The sequence below is a fragment of the Poecilia reticulata genome, chromosome 13, assembly GCF_904066995.2.
Source record: "Poecilia reticulata chromosome 13, P_reticulata-male-v2, whole genome shotgun sequence".
NCBI lineage: Eukaryota > Metazoa > Chordata > Actinopteri > Cyprinodontiformes > Poeciliidae > Poecilia > Poecilia reticulata.
Window position 1 is genome coordinate 24010211 of NC_088842.1, and position 19204 is coordinate 24029414.

At 37.7% G+C, this 19204-nt stretch overlaps 1 protein-coding gene across 1 annotated transcript; it reads left to right on the forward strand.

Annotated features, from left to right (window-relative positions):
• The first annotated feature begins 3092 nt into the window (after window positions 1-3092).
• LOC103474900 (phosphatidylinositol transfer protein alpha isoform) lies at window positions 3093-18749 on the forward strand. Its single transcript, XM_008426172.3, has 12 exons — window positions 3093-3246; window positions 5124-5154; window positions 11437-11582; window positions 11834-11925; window positions 12153-12160; window positions 12239-12313; window positions 14610-14687; window positions 15694-15771; window positions 15872-15982; window positions 16109-16231; window positions 17627-17684; window positions 17769-18749. The coding sequence occupies exons 1-11, from the start codon at window positions 3230-3232 to the stop codon at window positions 17672-17674; spliced, it is 807 nt and encodes a 268-aa protein (XP_008424394.1). The 5' UTR covers window positions 3093-3229; the 3' UTR covers window positions 17675-17684; window positions 17769-18749.
• Window positions 18750-19204: the final 455 nt, after the last annotated feature.

Here is a 19204-nt window from a genome sequence, read left to right on the forward strand (position 1 = left end):
ACATTTTCTCTCCTTCCGTAAATAATTTGGGGTTGTTATGAAAAAGAAGCTCAGAGGCAGGAATTTGGGTTAAAGTGTTCCGTTTCTGAGTTCCTGGTATTATATCAGCAGCATTTACAGGAAAGTGGTCTAGCATTGCTAACCAATGTGAGACCTGAGCCTGTACTGAACAAGCAATGAGAAAATGGGAACGAAGTCACTGACTTCCTTGGGTTACTCGCCTCGTCCCACCGAATCCTGAGCCCCAAAGCGATTTTGTGCATTCTTGCTCATTTCAATGGATTGTTTTGTTTCCTGGTGATGAATTTTGGGTGTTAGCTTTTAATAGTCATGTAGGTGTGATGCGTAAAAGTGGGAATATAAGGGGGAAAAAAAAGATGTACCTTTTTTTTTTTTTTTTTTTTTTGTTCTCCACTTGTCATTTTGTATTTTTTCCTATCATGTCTAACTGTTTTTACTTTTTTCCATTCTGAGTTTACAGGATTGTGCATTTCCATGATATTTTACCTTGTATGACTTTTTTTTTTTGGTCTTTTCCACAGTATAACTATTGTCAGTGACTTTTAAAAATATGTTCTTTCAACTGAAAGGAAAAAAAAAAAAGTTTGAATATATGAAATAAACAATCATTTGTATATTTGTCTCCTGTTTTTAATGGTACAAAAACAGGAGTGTTTGAGCGTTTTTCTAAATCCTTTTCAAGTGATTTAGAAAAGGAGAGACGATACTTTTCTAAATCACTAGGTGTCAGACTTCCATATTAAAGGTAATATTTAGACAGCATTGTTATGTATGTACAGCTGGGTTGCAAAACAAAATTGTGGAATTGACCCCAAATTCTTTTTTATTAAAATACTTTTTAAAACTATTTGTTCAATGTATAAAGTTAAGTGATGACTTTGACACAATTAAAACTACAACCTTTTTTCCAGGTCAACCAGAGGAAAAAATACCTGAATCATTTAGTGTTAAAAAATTAATTGCTTGTAATTTGCATTTATGAAATAAATGTTGGCTCCAGTCTTGGTCTGCAAATGCTTTTGTTGGTAGAAGCAATTGCTTGCGAACCTTAATGAGTTGGAACATCTGGCAAGTTTTCTTGGAAAATTGGCTCTCAGCAAGAGAACAGTTGGTTGAAACGATGGAAAAGTCTTTCCAGGAGTTCTGCATAACAGTCGTTTCCAGGATGTTTGTCTAAAATTTTGATAAAGAACAAGCACAATTGGAAGATTGTAAAAGACTAACTTCTGAGTAAGCGATTTGGTAGGAAACAAAAAATAAGACAAAGAACAGAAATATGTGTCAGTGTTTGAGAACTAAGAAATAAAATGCTTTGCATAAGCATTCATACACATCCTTCTGAAATATAACACTCTTGGGAAAATGGCAATTAAAAACGGATACTATAATCCAATGCGACATGCTGATGGTGTGAGTGAAACTGCAAACCAAAACAAATACCAAGGAAAATAAATGAATGATAAAAGACAATGAAATGGCCTGAATAATTTGATAAAAGATAAGTATAATAAAAAACATGAATAGTAGAGATGCACATTGTGATTTATTACTTAAAAAAGTAAACACAACTGTGTCTTATAAATTTGTACTTAATTCATTAGTTCTCTGGTGTAGAAATGAATGAATGTTGGATTTGTTCGTTTAAAACTGCTGAATCAGCAATGCACGGATGTAAACAATTTTCCATTATCTGTTTTATGAGCTGTTTTTCCCCATTGGTGATATTTATAGCTACACTTGTTTTCCAGTTCAAGGAAATGTACATTTGGTAATAGCTACAACTGTGAGAAGGTGAAAAACATGATTTATCTTATTATTGTTGTATCTCCTATAGACGACAAAGACGTGGTGATAAAGGGATGAGGCAGCTCAGTAGAGAACATGCGGTTGTGTGTTTCCAGAAGCACGTAGAGGTACATGTCTAGGATATGGTCTGAACACGATGTGCAGATCTCAGAATGAGTGATACTCATTTTAAACATAATAAGAAATGTAAAGTCACTCAGTCAAGCACACAGTCAGTATGAATGATTTCTAGATGACTTGTTTTCTGTGCTAAATGACACTGCATATGTTCAAGTTTGACAGGGTGTCCTTTATTGGAAGGCAATAAAGGAAAATTGTTTAGCTATAAATATCAACATTTAAAACAACACAAGACTGATCTCTTATTGTCATGATTTTTACTTGTAAGTAAAATCTAAACCTCACTGCTTGGTCTCTGTGATGCTGTTTGTTCTCTAATAAACCTGAGACCCAATTTTACCAAACAGAACTTTATCAAATGTATTTTATGAGTAAATGAAGGTTACTCAGTTCGTTTTACCTTATTTATGTATTTAAATAAAATGCTTAATAGACAAAACATAGCTACTGTAATTCCAATAAACTAAAACAAGATTCAGATGGAACTCATAAGGGACAACAATAACAGACTTAACTCTTTTAAACACAGTTGAATTTTCATTATTTCTTTGTCTATTTCATTTAAGGACTGGTGGCTATGAACATGGATGTTCTGCTTCTGTTTAAACTAAATTGAGGCAAGAGAGGTTTGAACTTTTGGGTCTGAGGTTTAGGATGCTTATCTATGCGTTTGTTAGTGTATGTGCGCGTGAGTGCGTTCTCCTGTGTGTGTGTGTGTGTGTGTGTGTGTGTGTGTGTGTGTGTGTGTGTGTGTGTGTGTGTGTGTGTGTGTGTGTGTGTGTGTGTGTGTGTGTGTGTGTGTGTGTGTGTGTGAAGAGGAGGAGGGAGTATTCCGAGAGCTCTGGCCGCTCTGGGCTGCCCATGTCGCCCATATCAGAAACACCGTCCGCCACTGCATACTGGGCCTATCAATGGGCACTTACCTGGTTTGTCAATTTCACATCATTTCAGGGGTGGATATAAAAACAAAGAGTAATTTTATGGTAACATGCAGTATGAAACTACATTTTATTTGTGCGGTGCATACATTTGGATTGTATTTAAACCAGTAGCGAAACGTTTGGCTCGAGAAAAACTGGTAAAGCTGGATGATTATTTTCCGACAGAACCTGAACGCAACTGGTAGTTACCTGAGACTAGGTGGGGACTCCTCCTCGGCCGCGCCCCTTCTACACACACGGCATCTAACAGGAAGAAAAGTCCCTTCAAAGCAGTGAATGAACAGCTCGGTTCGGCTCATTCCACACTCGGACACGGACGTTTGGACGGACGCACAGCCACCATGCTGATTAAAGAGTTGTAAGTACGCTTTGACTTCAAGTCACTGCTTTGTTTCCATTTCACTTCGACGACTTGAAAAGTTTGAACTAAAATAAAATCTATTGAACTGCTACAAAATTGTTAATTAGACCTTAAAAACGAAAAGTGAATGTTTCGTACTGTATGACTCACTTTTATTTGGTTTTTTTTTCTCAAAAGCGGCGTCTTTTCACATATTTTAGTATCTAATCCCGGAGTTGTTATACGCGAAACTTCATTTAGATTTCTTCCTGTTTCTCTCAATTTTTTTGGTTTAGCAAACATGCAAGGAAGAATATTTAGAAATAAGTACGGTTGAACGCCTATGTGAGTATATGAAACTTCGGCTTAAACAGGTTTACTAAATTGCACCTGAAACAGCGGCATAATAGAGTTAAGTGTTGAAATTGGGCTTCAGAGCGGTTTAATGGACAGGAAGACGGAGGCTAACGGAGCAGTGAGGTATTCCCTCGCTCCATTTCCTTTCCTGAAACCATTATCCCACGCTAAAAAGAAGTATTATTTAATAAAATGTAGGATTGTATGAAATGAAACATACCGGCAAGTTTACAAAAGGACGTTGTTGCTGCATTTCTTTTAAAACCTTCCTTACAAGACAAGTGTTTGGGCTTATGAGCTCCTATGAGCTCCTATAGTTTATCACTTCTTGTCATATGCACATCACTGCTGGGACGACATCCAGCTCTGACTGTCATCTGACCACGGTGCAAAGTACATTACCAGGCTCAGCCATGTTAATTACAATCCCTAATAAAGCTGGATGTGCCTTTAGGTCATATTAGTGCTAGTAGAACATGAAACCATTTGAATTGTTTGTTTTCTTCTTTTGAATCCGAACATCTGATCTTATTTTTAGCCCAGTAGGCAACAGGTTGATGAGGCCTTAAAAGCTCCTCTTCCACTCTGATCTGTCTTATGAAATATTCAAGCTCCGCTAGACTGACAACAGTTGGTCATTAATTCTCTATTGTATAGGAGGACAAAGAATGCATACAGGCACTCAAAGGCAAAGTTTCCACTAAAAACTCCAGACTTGTTTGTTCGCTTTATGGGACACGTCTTGATTGCAGCTTCATAATTTCATCTTCCTGCTCGTTTAGTTCCTGTGATAGTAGAGACTCCAGCAGAAGATCACATGCTTTGCTACTTCCCGGTGTACATTGTGTATTGCATAAGTGCACTTTTTTCATAGACGTTCTGATTGTGCAGTGTGCAAACAGGAAAAATAAACATATGTTTGTATTTTTTCTTTATAACTGTGTGATCCATGGGGTGAGGCCTTGGTTTCACCTGTTATTGACCTCAAGGTTTACTTGCCTGTGCCTGACGAACCTTATCTCACTGAGTCCTACTCTATATTTCAGCTCACGTGTAGTGGAAGTTAGATGAGTTGTGTGTTGAAGTAAAAGCCATAAATGCAAGTGTTTCCTCATCTCTGAGCGGACCATGAAGGGCATCCTTTCACTATGGATCAAAGATACTATCCAGGAGTGTTTAATACTATTAGTGTTTTTTTTTTCTTTCCAGAAAAAGGAGTATATATTGTAGTTAGTTTTGCAATGAAACTCAGCTTAAATCTGAAAGTGACTCTTCCAGGCTTTGCCTTTACTGCACCTTCTTGGGAACTTTTAATTATCCTGGGTAAATATTAGTATTTGCAGATTATACTGTTCCTATAAACCCCACAGTATTATGTAATCACTGTTTGACTGAAAAGAGGAAAAGCTTTATAATTTCTCCTTGTACAGATATGATGCCTCAGCAGTAAATCTATAACTAGTGTGTTTTCATCACTTCCTGCTGATGTGTGTACTCTAATGAATTATGTTTGCTTTTCCTCTCTCTCTCTCTTACAGCCAGATTGTCCTGCCCATCTCAGTCGAGGAGGTACTCATTTATTTACTTTCAATCGTATCAATAAAAATACAAGATTGACCTCAACAGAGTGTACATGTTTTATATTTAGATATGTGTTGGATTCCCGCTGTCTTTTATCTGCAGAATGTTTTGTTTTTGTCACTTACAGTGACAGTCAGAGATGCAGCTATCAGAATTTTGTGCCTAATTTTTTTATTGGCAGCTTTCCTAAGATGTAGGAATTTTTGCTCATTCTGATTTTGAAAATATGTTTTCTAGCTTTCCTGCCTAAGCAGATGGTGATTATTTATGAGCAAAGATGGCTTCACGCCACTGTGCGTCACGGCAGCGAATGCCGGTGACTGACTTATTTCAGTTTGTGATTCTGACCCTGCTGCCTCTTCAAGATGATTCATGTTGGAGAACAATGGCCACCGCTCTTGAAGATTGTGTTTGTGTGTGTTTGGTCGGGGTTAATTTACCGTAATGGTGGTTTTTCCTGAATATTCAGGTGAGCAGGTTCTGTTTCTTCACCTCTCCCTGCACTGTTAGATGAGTCCCTCCCTTTTCATTCATTGTGCATTTTAAACCAAATGTCATATACAACGTCTTTCCCTAGTGTGCCACACAGAGCAGAAGCCAGACCGGCTTTTCCTCCCCTCAGTGTGGAAAGTTGGTTCACCTGATAGTTGAGCAACAGGGATGTTTACGCCATCTTGACTTGGATCACATTGGATATAATTTAGGGATGACATGTGCAATCCTAATGCTTACCGTGGATTTGCAGTTTCAACATTCAAAATAATCTAATTCAAACGGATGGCTGTTGTTACTTGTTTTATATTTTGACAGAGTGGAGGTGGAATAATAAGAGTTTACTTCCCAAAGTTGGATCAGCCAGTCTAGTGGCCAACCTGGTTCCTATTACACTATGCTTGGGTCAGATGAATGTATCCCTCTGACACAAGAGCTAGGCTTCCCATCTAGCGCTAAACAGTTAAAAAAAGTGGAACCCTTCGTTTAGATCAGGTTTCATGAAGTTTTCATCTGGTGAGTTACAGATTAATAATGCATGCCAACACATCAAGGGTGTCTACAGTCAGAGAAACGCAGAGCTCAGTTCTGGCCTTGGCTTGCATGATTGTGTTTTTATGGCCAGTGATTTAGATCAAAATAATATATTATTCTTTCGAAATTACTGACTAACCTTCTATTTAAAATACTCCCAATTTTGAGTCAGTTGAATCTATCAGATTATCAGGTTTTAAACAAGATAAATGGAAATGATCAGCTGAATGACTGAATGAAAAGGGTCAATATATTGTAGATTAGATAATTGCAAGAAATCAGAGTCTAAAAATGCTACTTGTGTGTCCAGTTTGTTGTCAAAATATGGACATTCTGGATCACAAGTCATAGAAAGGAATCAGCTGTTTATGTTTGAATGTTTACATAAAACATTAGTATCACGTTCTGGCCTTCGGTTTGAGAAGTTGATGCCGCTCCATCATGCAGCTCGGCTGAATGAACATATCAAATGTTTGAAAACAACAGTATAATTTGCATTTTGCACCCTACATCTGACTCAGTTTTTTTATTATTATTCTGCTGATCTGGGATCGCCTTTGTTTTTTGTTTTTTTTAATCACCTACTGGCTCTGCTTAAGAATGACAACCAGCACACTCTTCCGGATTATAGTATTCTAAGTGGACATTATTAGTTAATCGATTGGAACTCATTTTAATCTTATGAACAATTGCAAGTTGATTGTTTGCATCCCTATTCCATGGTGAGGGAGAGGAACCAGGACACGCTGCAGGGAATCTGTTTCTCTGTTGGCTTGGGAACGCCTTTGGATTGCCCCAGAAGATCTGGTTCAAGTGGCTGTGAACTGATCCCAGATTAGATGGAGGTGATGGCTGGATGTCTAAAATCTGGAACAAATAACAACAAATTCTGACTTGGAAACCTCAGAGATCCAAAAATGCACATTTCCTAAATGAATTATCTTGAATCTGTGATGAATCCAATGAAAAAGAGGTTAAAACTGAAAGGCCTGACTAATTTTATTATTGCGACAAAAAAAAATAAATGAGACAAATTCTGAATGGCAGAATGTTTATTAAGCTCTGACTCAAAAAGGAGCTTGAAGTTTAGTTATTCTGAGGTTTATTTGTGTGACTCAGTCCATAGCAACCTTTTACTTTCGTCATTGTGGCTCTGGTTCAACTTTAAAACGCACACCATGACCCTGTCGGTCTGTAGCAGGCTGTCTTTTCCTTTGACCAGCCTGATAGACGCAGTTCTGTGCCTGAAGCTGTAGCAGTTGTTGTTTTTTGGTTGTTACTTTCTGATGACCGTTTGTTTCCTTCTGGGAGCTGCCTGCTCTTGTCTTTGATAAGTCAGACTGGTTCTACATGGCAGGTAACATTCCTGGTCACAAAGGAGAAGCCGAACATCCAGTGCTACCGAAACAAGTTGTTGGGCAGTTGAAGAGGGTTCAACCCTCTGAGTTGAAGAGGGTTTGTCTGAATCCAAAAACAAGATTATGTTTTTTTATGTGCGTGGTTGGGCTGCTTGAGGCACCAGATGTGGCATTTCCTCTTCAACTGTAGCCCACTAGTAAGCACGCCTCATGATGACACAGCAGCTGCCCTGGTGGACCAGACGTCTCAGTGTTGCATAAAACAGCCGACAAACCTTTTTGTTTAGTCAGAGTGTGTGACAAAGCCGACTACACCCAAGGAGCAAGTCACTGTTTCCAGTGCCACAGCAGTTCTGCCTGACTTGGGAGGAAGAGGAAGAAAGCCAAGTTTGAGAGAAGGTCACTCAGCTGCTTTTCCTCTGAAAAAGCATTAAATTGGTAGTGGTTGGAAAACTGTTTATGATTGGTCATTGCCGCTCTTTATAAACTTCTCTTTCATAGCTCTCCTGCCATTCAGAGCACTTTTTGAAATATTTTCTACCTTATTATTTGTGTTGACTTCTTCTAGAAGTGCTTTACATAGTCATCACATGTTCTTCTGAGAGTTAAACAGATGTAAATCTCTGCCTACATCTGAGTCATGTTGGTACACATTCAAAGCAACAGCTTGGAGAGATCCTTAACTTTAGCATGTAGCATCCTAGTTAAACGCTAACTTTGTAGCCTTGGCTGTCCAGCATGTGGGGATAATTAGTACCTCACTGCTAGATGATTATGTTTTGATGACTCCGTTCATGAAGAAAATTAGATTTAAGTGTGTTATGAATTTGAACTCCAAAGATAATCTTGCAAATCACCCTAAACAAATCATTCTAACTGGTAGGAGATGTTAGGAGGAAAATCTATCGGAGACTGAGAGACTTGAGGCCAAGGCAGATCTTCACCTTCCACAATCAGAACAAACCTGTGTGTAATTTTAATTTCAGTATAAATTCAGACGTTCTGTGAAGGTCTCAGAGGTTTTTTAGTTAACAAACACGGGCTGCAGCTAATGATTAATTTAGTAATACATTAATCTATTGATTAGTTTAATGATTCATCAGGTTAAAAAAATTCTCATTCAGATTTTTCATTTAGCCACTTAAGCCTTTTTATACAATATTAGAAATGCATAAAAAATGCCTTTAAAGTAACTAAATCAAAATTTTATTTCCTAAAATAGAGATTTCCTTTACTATATGCTTCATCATGAAATTTTTTTAGCTGCAAATGCAGCAAAAAAATCCAAATGCAACTAAAAGATACTTCTAGCATCAATATGTGAAAAACTCAGCCCTTTCTGCTTGACTTTTTTTTTTTTTATTATTAATTTTTTTTTTACATAATTTGAAATGGGTTAAACTAAAACTTCAACTTGAGGATTTCTGGGTAGAAAATATTCTCAAAGGTTTTTTTTTTTTCTTCTTCAATGTAAAACCTTTTTTTTCTGCACAGTTTACTACTCTGACATTGTTCTTTCAACAAATGGCCTTTTTTTAGGGTGTTTACTCCCGTTAATGATTGTTGGATTACTTAATTAGTTATAGTTATGTCAACAATCAAGCTCTGTTTAATCTGTTGCCTGAAAATAAAGCGTGACACATCTGCAAACCTACCAAGACTTGGCCGTTTGTCTCAGTGTACCCCTCGGCAAAGATGGCATAAATAAGCAGCTAAGACGTTGGTTGTGGCTCTTGTGGAGCCACAGCTCAGGTGGGAGAATCTGTTGAAGGTCAACTGTTTAGTCATGCACTACACAAACATAAAGGAAATGACTAAAGAAGTCATGTTCTTGGCAGTTTGTTACAAGCCAAGTGACACAGCAAACGTGTTGCAGAATACTGTGGCATGAACACATAATCTCCAATGTGAAACAAAGTGCTGGCAGCATTATGGTGTGGGGATGCCTTTCTTCAGCATCAGAGTTGGTGGAGCTAAATACTGGAGTTGGGTTCAACTTTCAGCAGGATGACGACTCTTAAGCATACTGCCAGAGTAGCTAGGGAAGGTTTATAAAGGCCCAGTCAAAGTCCAGACCTAAATCCACTTAAAAATAAATCTGTGGTAAAACTTGAATATGTCTGTTTTCAGACACAATCCATCCAGTTTTACATCGGTATCAGCTGATATTGACAACTGATTTTAATTTCCATCATATTGCCGTTTGTTTACGTGTTTCTGAAGGGACCTTGTGGTATTTGCTTGATCATATAACAGTGATGGTGAGGCAGTGCAGGATGGTAGGAGTGTTTAACTGAAGCAGAAAAGCAATGTCAGTGGTGTAGTTGATTTTACAGTTTTGAAAGTGTAGGGAAATATATAGAACATATTAGTAAATATTGGTTATCGACCATAGCACCAGTTTGACCAAAAAATGTTTTTTATATTGGTGCATCACTAGTGGTGAAGGACCCCAAAGACTTGCAGCTGTAATTGCATTGAAAGGCGGTTAGAAACGGAGGGCATATTGGAATAATGCATTCTACATTTTTTTTAATTTTTATTTCTTACTTGACAATTATGCTCTACTGTTTGTTTTTCTATCACAGGAAATCGAAATAGAGTACAAGGCTTCCCCCAGAAAACTTGCTAAGCCTGGTGGTTGGGCGCTGAGGCAGTCGTTCTTCCAGCGGCCCGTCGTGTTTTTGAGTTAGAAATGTTTAAAGCTGACAGGAAATTTGAAAATATCACTTGATAATTATGTGTTATTGGAAGATTAATACCTGAACACCAACTATAACGTCTTAAAAAACGCAAACAGTAAAAAAAAAAAACTTAAAAAACTAAGCAATGCTTAGCCTGGTGGGGGCACAAATAAAGCCTAGTGGCCCGCCAGGCTTAGAATGCACTGGAGGAAACCCTGGAGCACTTTGACATTTATGGTTGTAATGTGAAAATATTAAATAGGAATTATTTCTTTGATCTTTTGTGTTATTATTCTAATAAAGAAAATGAAACAATATTTACTTATAAGTGGTTCAAGACCGTGTCCCTAGGGAGGCCCTGTGGGGGGTTCTCCGGGAGTATGGGGTACCGGGCCCTTTGATACGGGCTGTCAGGTCCCTGTATGACCGGTGTCAGAGTCTGGTCCGCATTGCCGGCAGTAAGTCGGGCTCGTTTCTGGTGAGAGTTGGACTCCTCCAAGGCTGCCCTTTGTCACCGATTCTGTTATTTTCATGGACAGAATTTCTAGGCGCAGCCAAGGTGTTGAGGGGATCCATTTTGGTGGTCTTAGGATCGCATCTCTGCTTTTTGCAGATGATGTGGCTTCATCAGATCGTGATCTGCAGCTCTCACTGGAGCGGTTCGCATCCGAGTGTGAAGCGGCCGGGATGAGGCTCAGTGCCTCCAAATCAGTGGCCATGGTCTTGAGCTGGAAAAGGGTAGAGTGCCTTCTCCGGGTCAGGGGGGTCGTCCTGCCTCAAGTGGAGAAGTTTAAGTATCTGGGGATCTTGCTCACGAATGAGGGAAGAAGAGAGCGGGAGATCGACAGGCGGATTGGGGCAGCGTCTGCCGTAAAGGGTGTTCTGGGCATGTCCCACCGGGAGGAGGCCTCGGGGAAGACCCAGGACACGCTGGAGGGATTACGCCTCTCGGCTGGCCTGGGAACGCCTTGGGGTTCCCCCAGAGGAGCTGGAAGAAGTGGCTGGGGAGAGGGAAGTCTGGGCCTCCCTTCTGAAGCTGCTGCCCCCGCGACCTGACCCCAGATAAGCGGCAGAAAATGGATGGATGGATGGTTCAAGACTTGCACTTACGAAAGTTTAAAAAAGGGCTGTCACTAAAAAATATTGTATTCAAAACTGAGCAAGCTTTTTTTTTTAAAAATGGATTTCTTGGTTCTTTTCAGTACCAAGTGGGGCAGCTGTACGCAGTAGCAGAAGCCAGCAAAAATGAGACGGGAGGAGGAGAAGGTGTGGAGGTTCTCGTCAACGAGCCATACGAGGAGAATGGAGAGAAGGGGCAATACACCCATAAGGTCTACCACCTGCAGAGGTAGGTGACTTTTAGCTAGCCAAACCCTTCATGCATGTCACAATCCTCTTACTTTGACGTTCCTTCATGTCAAAGTTGCCATTATTGTTGTTAATTATGGTTGAACTTTGCAAAACCTTAAATTAATTTCTACTAGTATGTCTGTATACATGTTACATATAGAGTGGGGTTTGTTCGATTTATACAGCAGAAAATGTATGACAGAGGAATATTTTTCAAGAAAAAGTCACTTTGCACGTTTGTCTCTGCAGCAAAGTGCCGCCGTTCGTCCGCATGATCGCTCCAAAAGGTTCTCTTGAGGTCCACGAGAAGGCCTGGAATGCATATCCCTACTGCCGTACAAGTAAGTCACACTGCAGTGCACACATACAGCAACATGTGACACACTGAACCCTGAACATGGGTGATCAGCTCCTTTTCAGTTGAAACCTCGTTTCCCTGAGATTTAGATAAACCTCAGTGCAAAAAAGTATGGTTATATTGAAATCTCCTGATTATAATTACATCTTTTAAAAATTTTTTTCTTTCTCATAATTCTTCCACCACCGTCCACTGCTTCTTCTGAAACAGTCCTTACAGTAAGTATTTGTGAATCATACTTAAGTTGGACACACTAATATTCCATGTTCACTGACCATTCTGTCCTGTAACTACAGAACACCTATATGAAGGACAAGTTCATGATCAAGATTGAGACGTGGCACAAGCCTGATATGGGGGAGCAAGTGAACGTAAGTCACAATGTCCACCACTACTATTAGATTTAAGTTTTAACTTGCAGAGAACATTTCAGGAAAAAGCCTGACTGTGTAAAGGGGAAATATGTTTGTCTGAAGCCCAAAACCTTTATGCCAATAGTTTCTGCAGTAATCCCACTGGAGACTAAATTACACACAAGTGAGCTCACAGTTCAAGTCCAGGAAGACCAGGAGGAATGTGTGAGACTGTGGATTTAGGCCACAGTCATTATCATTTTAACAATTAATGTGACTGTTTAAGATGGGTTATGATGGGACTTTTATGATCTTGTCAGTAAAATTAATGAACAGAAAAAGAAAAGTGTACCACAATCTTTGATACAGACCCAAGAAAGTACTCGCTAAACTTTTTAGTTGGAAGCGCTAGGGCAGGGGTGTCAAACTCATTTTCATTTTGGGCCATATCAAAAATCTGAATGTTCTTAAAGGGCTGGCTGTGCCAGAATATATTGAAAAAACTAAATGAACTGTTAAAATATCAATAAATAGTGGTTCCTCCAGGATTTTGTGATCGTTTTAGTGTTTTTTGCAATCTAAATTGCAGGTTTGCGGTGCCAATTTAGACATTTTTGTAACGATTTTTTATGATATTTGTGCTAGTGTATGATGTTAAATATGACTTTTTATTGCAGACTATAACTTGACATCAAGTAAGGCAGAGGCAGCAGTCACTCAAACTCAATGTTTTAGACCAATCTTGAGAAAATTTGCAGTAAAATCAGAGAAAAATGTGGAGATTTGTTGATTTGTGTGTGTGTGTGTGAATTTTGCAGATTTGTGAAAAATAACTTATTGATATAATTTGTTGTGTAGAGGGCCACATAAGAAGCCATGGTGGGCCAGATGTGGCCCTCGGGCCTTGAGTTTGGCACCTGCACTAAGATAAGTTTAAAAGAATGGTAGTAAAATTACCCATTAAAGTTTACACAGACGGTTATGATTTTGAGGGAATTATTTCCACTGCCTTCTGCCTAAAGCGGTAAAATGAAATATTAAATAATCTTAGATTGACACACAACCCACAGATATTGTACTCTTCAGATTATGAACATTATCCTTCATTCAGAATTGAAGTCATCGTATGCCCATGTGTTCTGGGACTTATTAATGCGGCACTATAAAGCTTTGTGTTTGTGTTTATGTTCTAATGTGATGACACGAAAACTGCACGTATAACGCAGCAGTTCCACTGCAGTCGTTAATCAGGGTGCTAAAAACCACACAGGATGCTTGAGGTTTCTGATGTACAAACAGATCAGTTGTTTCCAAACTTCACTTTTCCCTGAATGATTAAAACACAAACAATCCTGCTACATGAGTTGGTTTTTGTGTTTTTATTGACCACCGGGTAGTAAATCGGCACATTAAAATGAACCAATAAGAAGTTGTGAATAAACATACCATGAAGATCTCTATGTGCAGAGCTGCATTTTACCTGCACGTCTGCTAAGCAGCATGTTTACCCAAGAAAAGATCCTGAATAGCTATCAGCTTGTTATATTAATTAGTTTATAAAGAGCTGAATTACAAAAAGGAATATAGTGTGAAATGACTACGGTTTTCTTTTTAGGGTTTTGTCGACTCTGGTAGTCTTTAGCAGTTGTCAGACAGGAAGGTGTCCTATGAGAGAGGGCGAAGACATTGGGTCAAGACTTGAACGTGTGAAGACTGCATGAGGACTAAGGCCTCCATACGTGGGTCGTGCTTTACCCCGACGCCACTGCCGTACCCTAGTGTGTGTCATTATTAGGGCTGCAGTTAACTATTATTTCAGTAATTAGTTATTCTGACAATTAATTGGATAAAAAATTGGCCCATCTACAGATTTTTCATTCCACTCTGATGGCTCTTTCCTCGTACATTTAGCTTACATATGAAGATTGTTTTAGAAGAAATTTAGCAGTAATTTTCAAAGTGAAAATCAGTGTGACCTTCAGCTGGATGTCCACATTTCCAAAAAAACGCATCACCTCGGTTGTTGCAATGAGCTCAGTGGGCTTCATATTCATTTATTGTCAAAGAAATATATTGAAGACAATTCAAGCAAAACAGAAAATCTTCCGAGTTATCCAGAAACCCATGGATTTCAACTACTTCTCTTCAGATTGCTCCCCCATTTGGCAAATGTGTCAGAGATTACCAATGCAAGAGCTAGAGTTCATGGGGCGCATCTGATTTGTAACTGGCTATTTCTGTTTTAATGCTGCCGCTTATTTGTGTCCTCTCTGTTCAATGAAACCATGAAAATGTCTGTACTACTACTCTGCAGGTACATAAAGTGGAGAAATGGGATGCAGTTGAAGTTGTTAAAATTGACATTGCAGATAACAGCTGCATCAATTCAAAGGTAAGAAAACATTTTAGAAAATGTAAACAAGCCCAGTTTTCAGCTCAGATTGTTCCCTGATTAATGCTTCTAAATTTAACCTTCAGAGGCCGTTTTTAGGACTTTACCTTTTTACAGAATGCAGTGAGAATAACTTGCTCGAGATTGTTGCTTTCAAATGTTTTTTATTCATTATCAGTCCTCACCATATTTAGCAAATGTTCAGACATTTTCTGAATTTTTACTACCTTAAAATTCTTACATGTCAGTTTTAGTTGTGTGTTTTCTTTTTAAATAATTTGCAGTGTTTAATATACAGTTTTTGTGTTGGTGTTATTTGATCCTTGGAGTGTCAAAAATCGGTAGCGATGTCAATTAGGATTATTTTATTGCTTATGTATAGTACTTGGTCTGTCAGTGTACTTTAGACATAAAAATGGACTCATAGAAATATGATTGATCAAAATATATTGTTTTTATGAAGCTAATTCTAAAGCGTACATGAGAGATATTTAGTCATATTTTTTTGCAATTTTAACCCCTTAGACTCCACTTTTAGCTCTACTTTTATTCCCTGGTGCTGTAAATCTACCGTAAAAAATATTTTCACATTAAGAAATAAAACATGTATTTATGAAGAAATTCCAAAATATGGAAGTTATAAGGTCAGAAATCAAGTTAGAATGGAAAAAAAGAGGGAAAAAAGCATTTGGATTGGTAGTTAATGGCCTATAATAATGAAGGGACACAGATGGCACCATTTAGTTTGCCATCTGTGTGTTATATCTCCAACAGATTTATTAGAGATGTGAAGAAAAGAATAATAAAAAAAGATTTCTGCTGAAAATGCATGTATCCAGATTTTATGGATGTTTTTCAATCTACTTGGATTTATGCAAAAATACAAATAATTATACAAATGGTGGAACCCAGGAAAGTTGAATGTCTTTGCTTACCATCCAGTAAAGGACTTATTACTTATTCCCTTGTCTCAATGCTATTTTACATGCTTCCTTGATTTTTACAGGACTACAAACAGGAAGAGGATCCTGCTATCTTTAAATCAGAGAAGACGGGAAGAGGCCCTCTTAAAAATGGGTGGCAGGTACAGGATATTATTTTATGATTAAAATACCTTAAAGGTTTTTTTTTATTTACTTATTTAATTTATCTTGTTAATTTTTGCTTTTTGTCTAAATCTGCAGACTGAGCTTGCCAACAACAAAGACTGTCCTCACATGTGTGCCTACAAGTTGGTCACTGTTGAATTCAAGTGGCTGGGACTACAAAACAAGATGGAAAGCTTTATTCATAAAGTAAAAGAAATGTTATAATTGTCATATTTTGATTTGTTGTAGAAATGGACTTTTGCTGTAAAGCTTGTTGACTTCTTTACCTCCATTTCAATTTCTGTCGTTTCCCACTTCTCCCACTGTGTCCAGGTGGAAAAGCGTTTGTTTACTCACTTCCACAGGCAGCTGTTCTGCTGGATTGACAAATGGATTGAGCTGTCGATGGACGACATACGGCGTATGGAGGAGGAGACGAAGAAGGAACTAGATGAGGTGAGTGAAATGTAGTCAAATTTGTTTGGATATCAGTCCAAATGTTGATGCATCTCTAGTTCCAGTTAATGTGAGCAAGACTTGGTACATCCCTTCATACAAAGGATATGACCAAATACAAATATTTTAAAAGCAGCTTCTTTGGACTGTGTGCTGTAAGAGTAAATTAAAGTATCATGTGGCAGATTTAATCTGTTTAAATCTGACTGTGCCCTTGGCTGCATGTACTGAATGGATCAAACAAAATCAATCCACCTTGAGAAATGCCTTTTTTAAAAGTCTAATGTTGGGGTTATGGTGACATCTAGTGATATGAGTATCAAACTGCAATCTCCACTTTCTCCTCCATACAGGTACATCTCAAAACTTAAAATACTAACCTAACTTATTAGTACTTTTTTTTTTTAAACTCAATTCCAGGAAAGTGAAACTTGTATTTAAATCCAATACACATGAAATAAAATATTTTAAGCTTTTATTTCCTGTTATTTTGGTGATTAATGTTAAAAAAAAAATTTGAATATTAGATTTTACCCAAATTAAAGAAAAACGGTTTTAATATATAAATGTTATGTGGTCTCACACTCATGTATTTGACAAATGTTCAGAAGGCTTATTGACCTCCTCCACAAAGAGAGTAAACTCCAAAATGTGATGGCTGAAGAAGCTGGTTGTTCAGGCTACTAGATCTGAGCATATTCATAATGAAATCAGTGGAGAGAAAAGGCTGCATCAACATGAGGGATCTGAAGTTGGTCTGAAAGAGAGAGGATTATCTGTATTTAATACTTTTAACTGTTTTCACCTTTAATCAGCTGTCATCTTGAGAGAATAGTCGAGCAAAATCCGTCCAATCCATAAGGTGGCTGATCATCTCCATGCCAAGCTGCATAGATGCAATAATTCATGCAGAAGGAGCCCCAACCAAGTACTGAGTGCATAGAAATTAACATGCTACCCCGAAGCCTCACATTTGTGCCTAAAACATCCTTTTTTTATGTTGATCTTATACTTTATTATAATTTCCCAAGACACTAAGTTTTTTTAAGATTATGACTTAAAATGATTATTTTAAGTCATAATCATTAAAATAACTAGAAATAAAGGCTTGAAATATTACTTTCTGTACTGAATCTGGACATTAGATGATTTTCACATACTGAAGTCTTTGACAAAGAATATTGAACTTTTCCTTTGTAGCAAATAAGTAATAATGTGATTAAAACACAACATAGTTCTTATGTTCCTATGATTCTACAGCATTTACTCAGTGGGAAGCATTTGTTCTACAGTGAATACATTTTTAACACTAGAAATAAATAAGTCTTCAAAATGTATAAGAAAAGTAAGTTGTAACTGTGCTCGCTTCTCACTACTATGTTTCGCTGTCAACAGATGAGGAAAAATGAGGAGGTCAAAGGAATGGGTGCCTCTGATGAGTGATGTCAAAGCTGTAAGTCGGAAATAATTTCATTATTAAATTAATGTTTCTCTAAACAGAATTAGTCTTATTTTTGTCTTCCGCTTTTCTACCCAGACACATGTGATACTGGAGGACCTGACCTTGTCCAGCAAGCTTGCTCTCCACTCACCAGGCTGACTGGGACTACAGTGGCTTCCTAGGCATAATCAAGAATACCTCCCCCTTACATCTTAATAAAGATTTGCTCTTAATAAGAGCTCATTATTGCAAAGCACTCGTGCATATTTATGTACTATTAAATTTGACTACGGCTGCTTTTAGTTTAGTTTTTTTATTTAAGATGCAAGTTAAAAGATCTACTTTTTGGATTAAATATTCTTGTTTATGCCTATTCCTAACAACTTTTAATACATACCGGTGTGGGTTCTCTGGGCATCAAGGATTTGTTAATCCTCTTGATTTTGTATTGTTTCTCTGATTTATTGTTTACTTTCCACAGTAAGGAAAACTTTTCTGTCAATGTTTGTAAGTGTTGCTTTTTTTGTACTGTAAGTAACTAGAGGAATCATGGATATTCTCCCTGTGATGTTTTCTACGGCACTGCTGTCATTTCCTAATTTTGTCCAAATTATCATTTGCTCCACTTTTTGTGCCTCCAATCATGCCATGGTTGACTGAGACAATAAAAACTTGAGGACAGATATTTTTTGACACATAAGGGTGTTTAATAATGACCGTTTCATGTTATGGTCTGACTTTCATGAGCTACCAGCACTTAATAATTAAGATCAGGGTTTGAGTGTTATGTCTCCAAGAAGCTGAACTGGTTAAAGATTTTTTTTAAAAAAAACATTTTGTCATGATGAGTCTTGTCACATGACAATTGCAAATATTCTAGAGTTTTATGGGATTTGTGCATTGTATTAAAGACATTTTGCACTGGCAACATGTAGTTTGACATTGAGTTCTGGAAGAATCGGATTAAGAGGAGCAGACAGTCATTCCCTGCTTGCATGAAAAAAGTTGATTCAACATTAAAGTATATTTACAAGCACAATTACTGTAATGATCCAAATAAAGATGACTTTGACTCAGCTTATTTTTTTTCTATGAATGCAAAAATAGGCTTTTGCACATCATTTCCACAGTGGAACATTTAAGGATACCACATAAAATTTTTGCAGCTGCAAATTTACACTGACAATAAAAGCACAGTTGGATAATGAAATGTGGATCTTCATTGCATGATTACACCAAAAAATAAAAGCGCACTGGAGAACAAAACTATACACATTTGAGTTGATAAAAATCACAAAAGGCAGCTGACATTTGTACACAGTATGGTAGACGTGCAACGTTTTGCAGGTTTATGGCATCAGTTCTGAAACCAACCTTATTTTTATTACCCTAAACCAAGATAGAGGCTGCCTTCGATAGTGAAGCTGAAGCAAACTATGGCAGTGATAGTCTGCAGAACTTTATGAATTTGTATCTAGACCCACATAATTTTTTATCTCTTTAACCTTTTCTCCACTCAGAAGATGATTAAA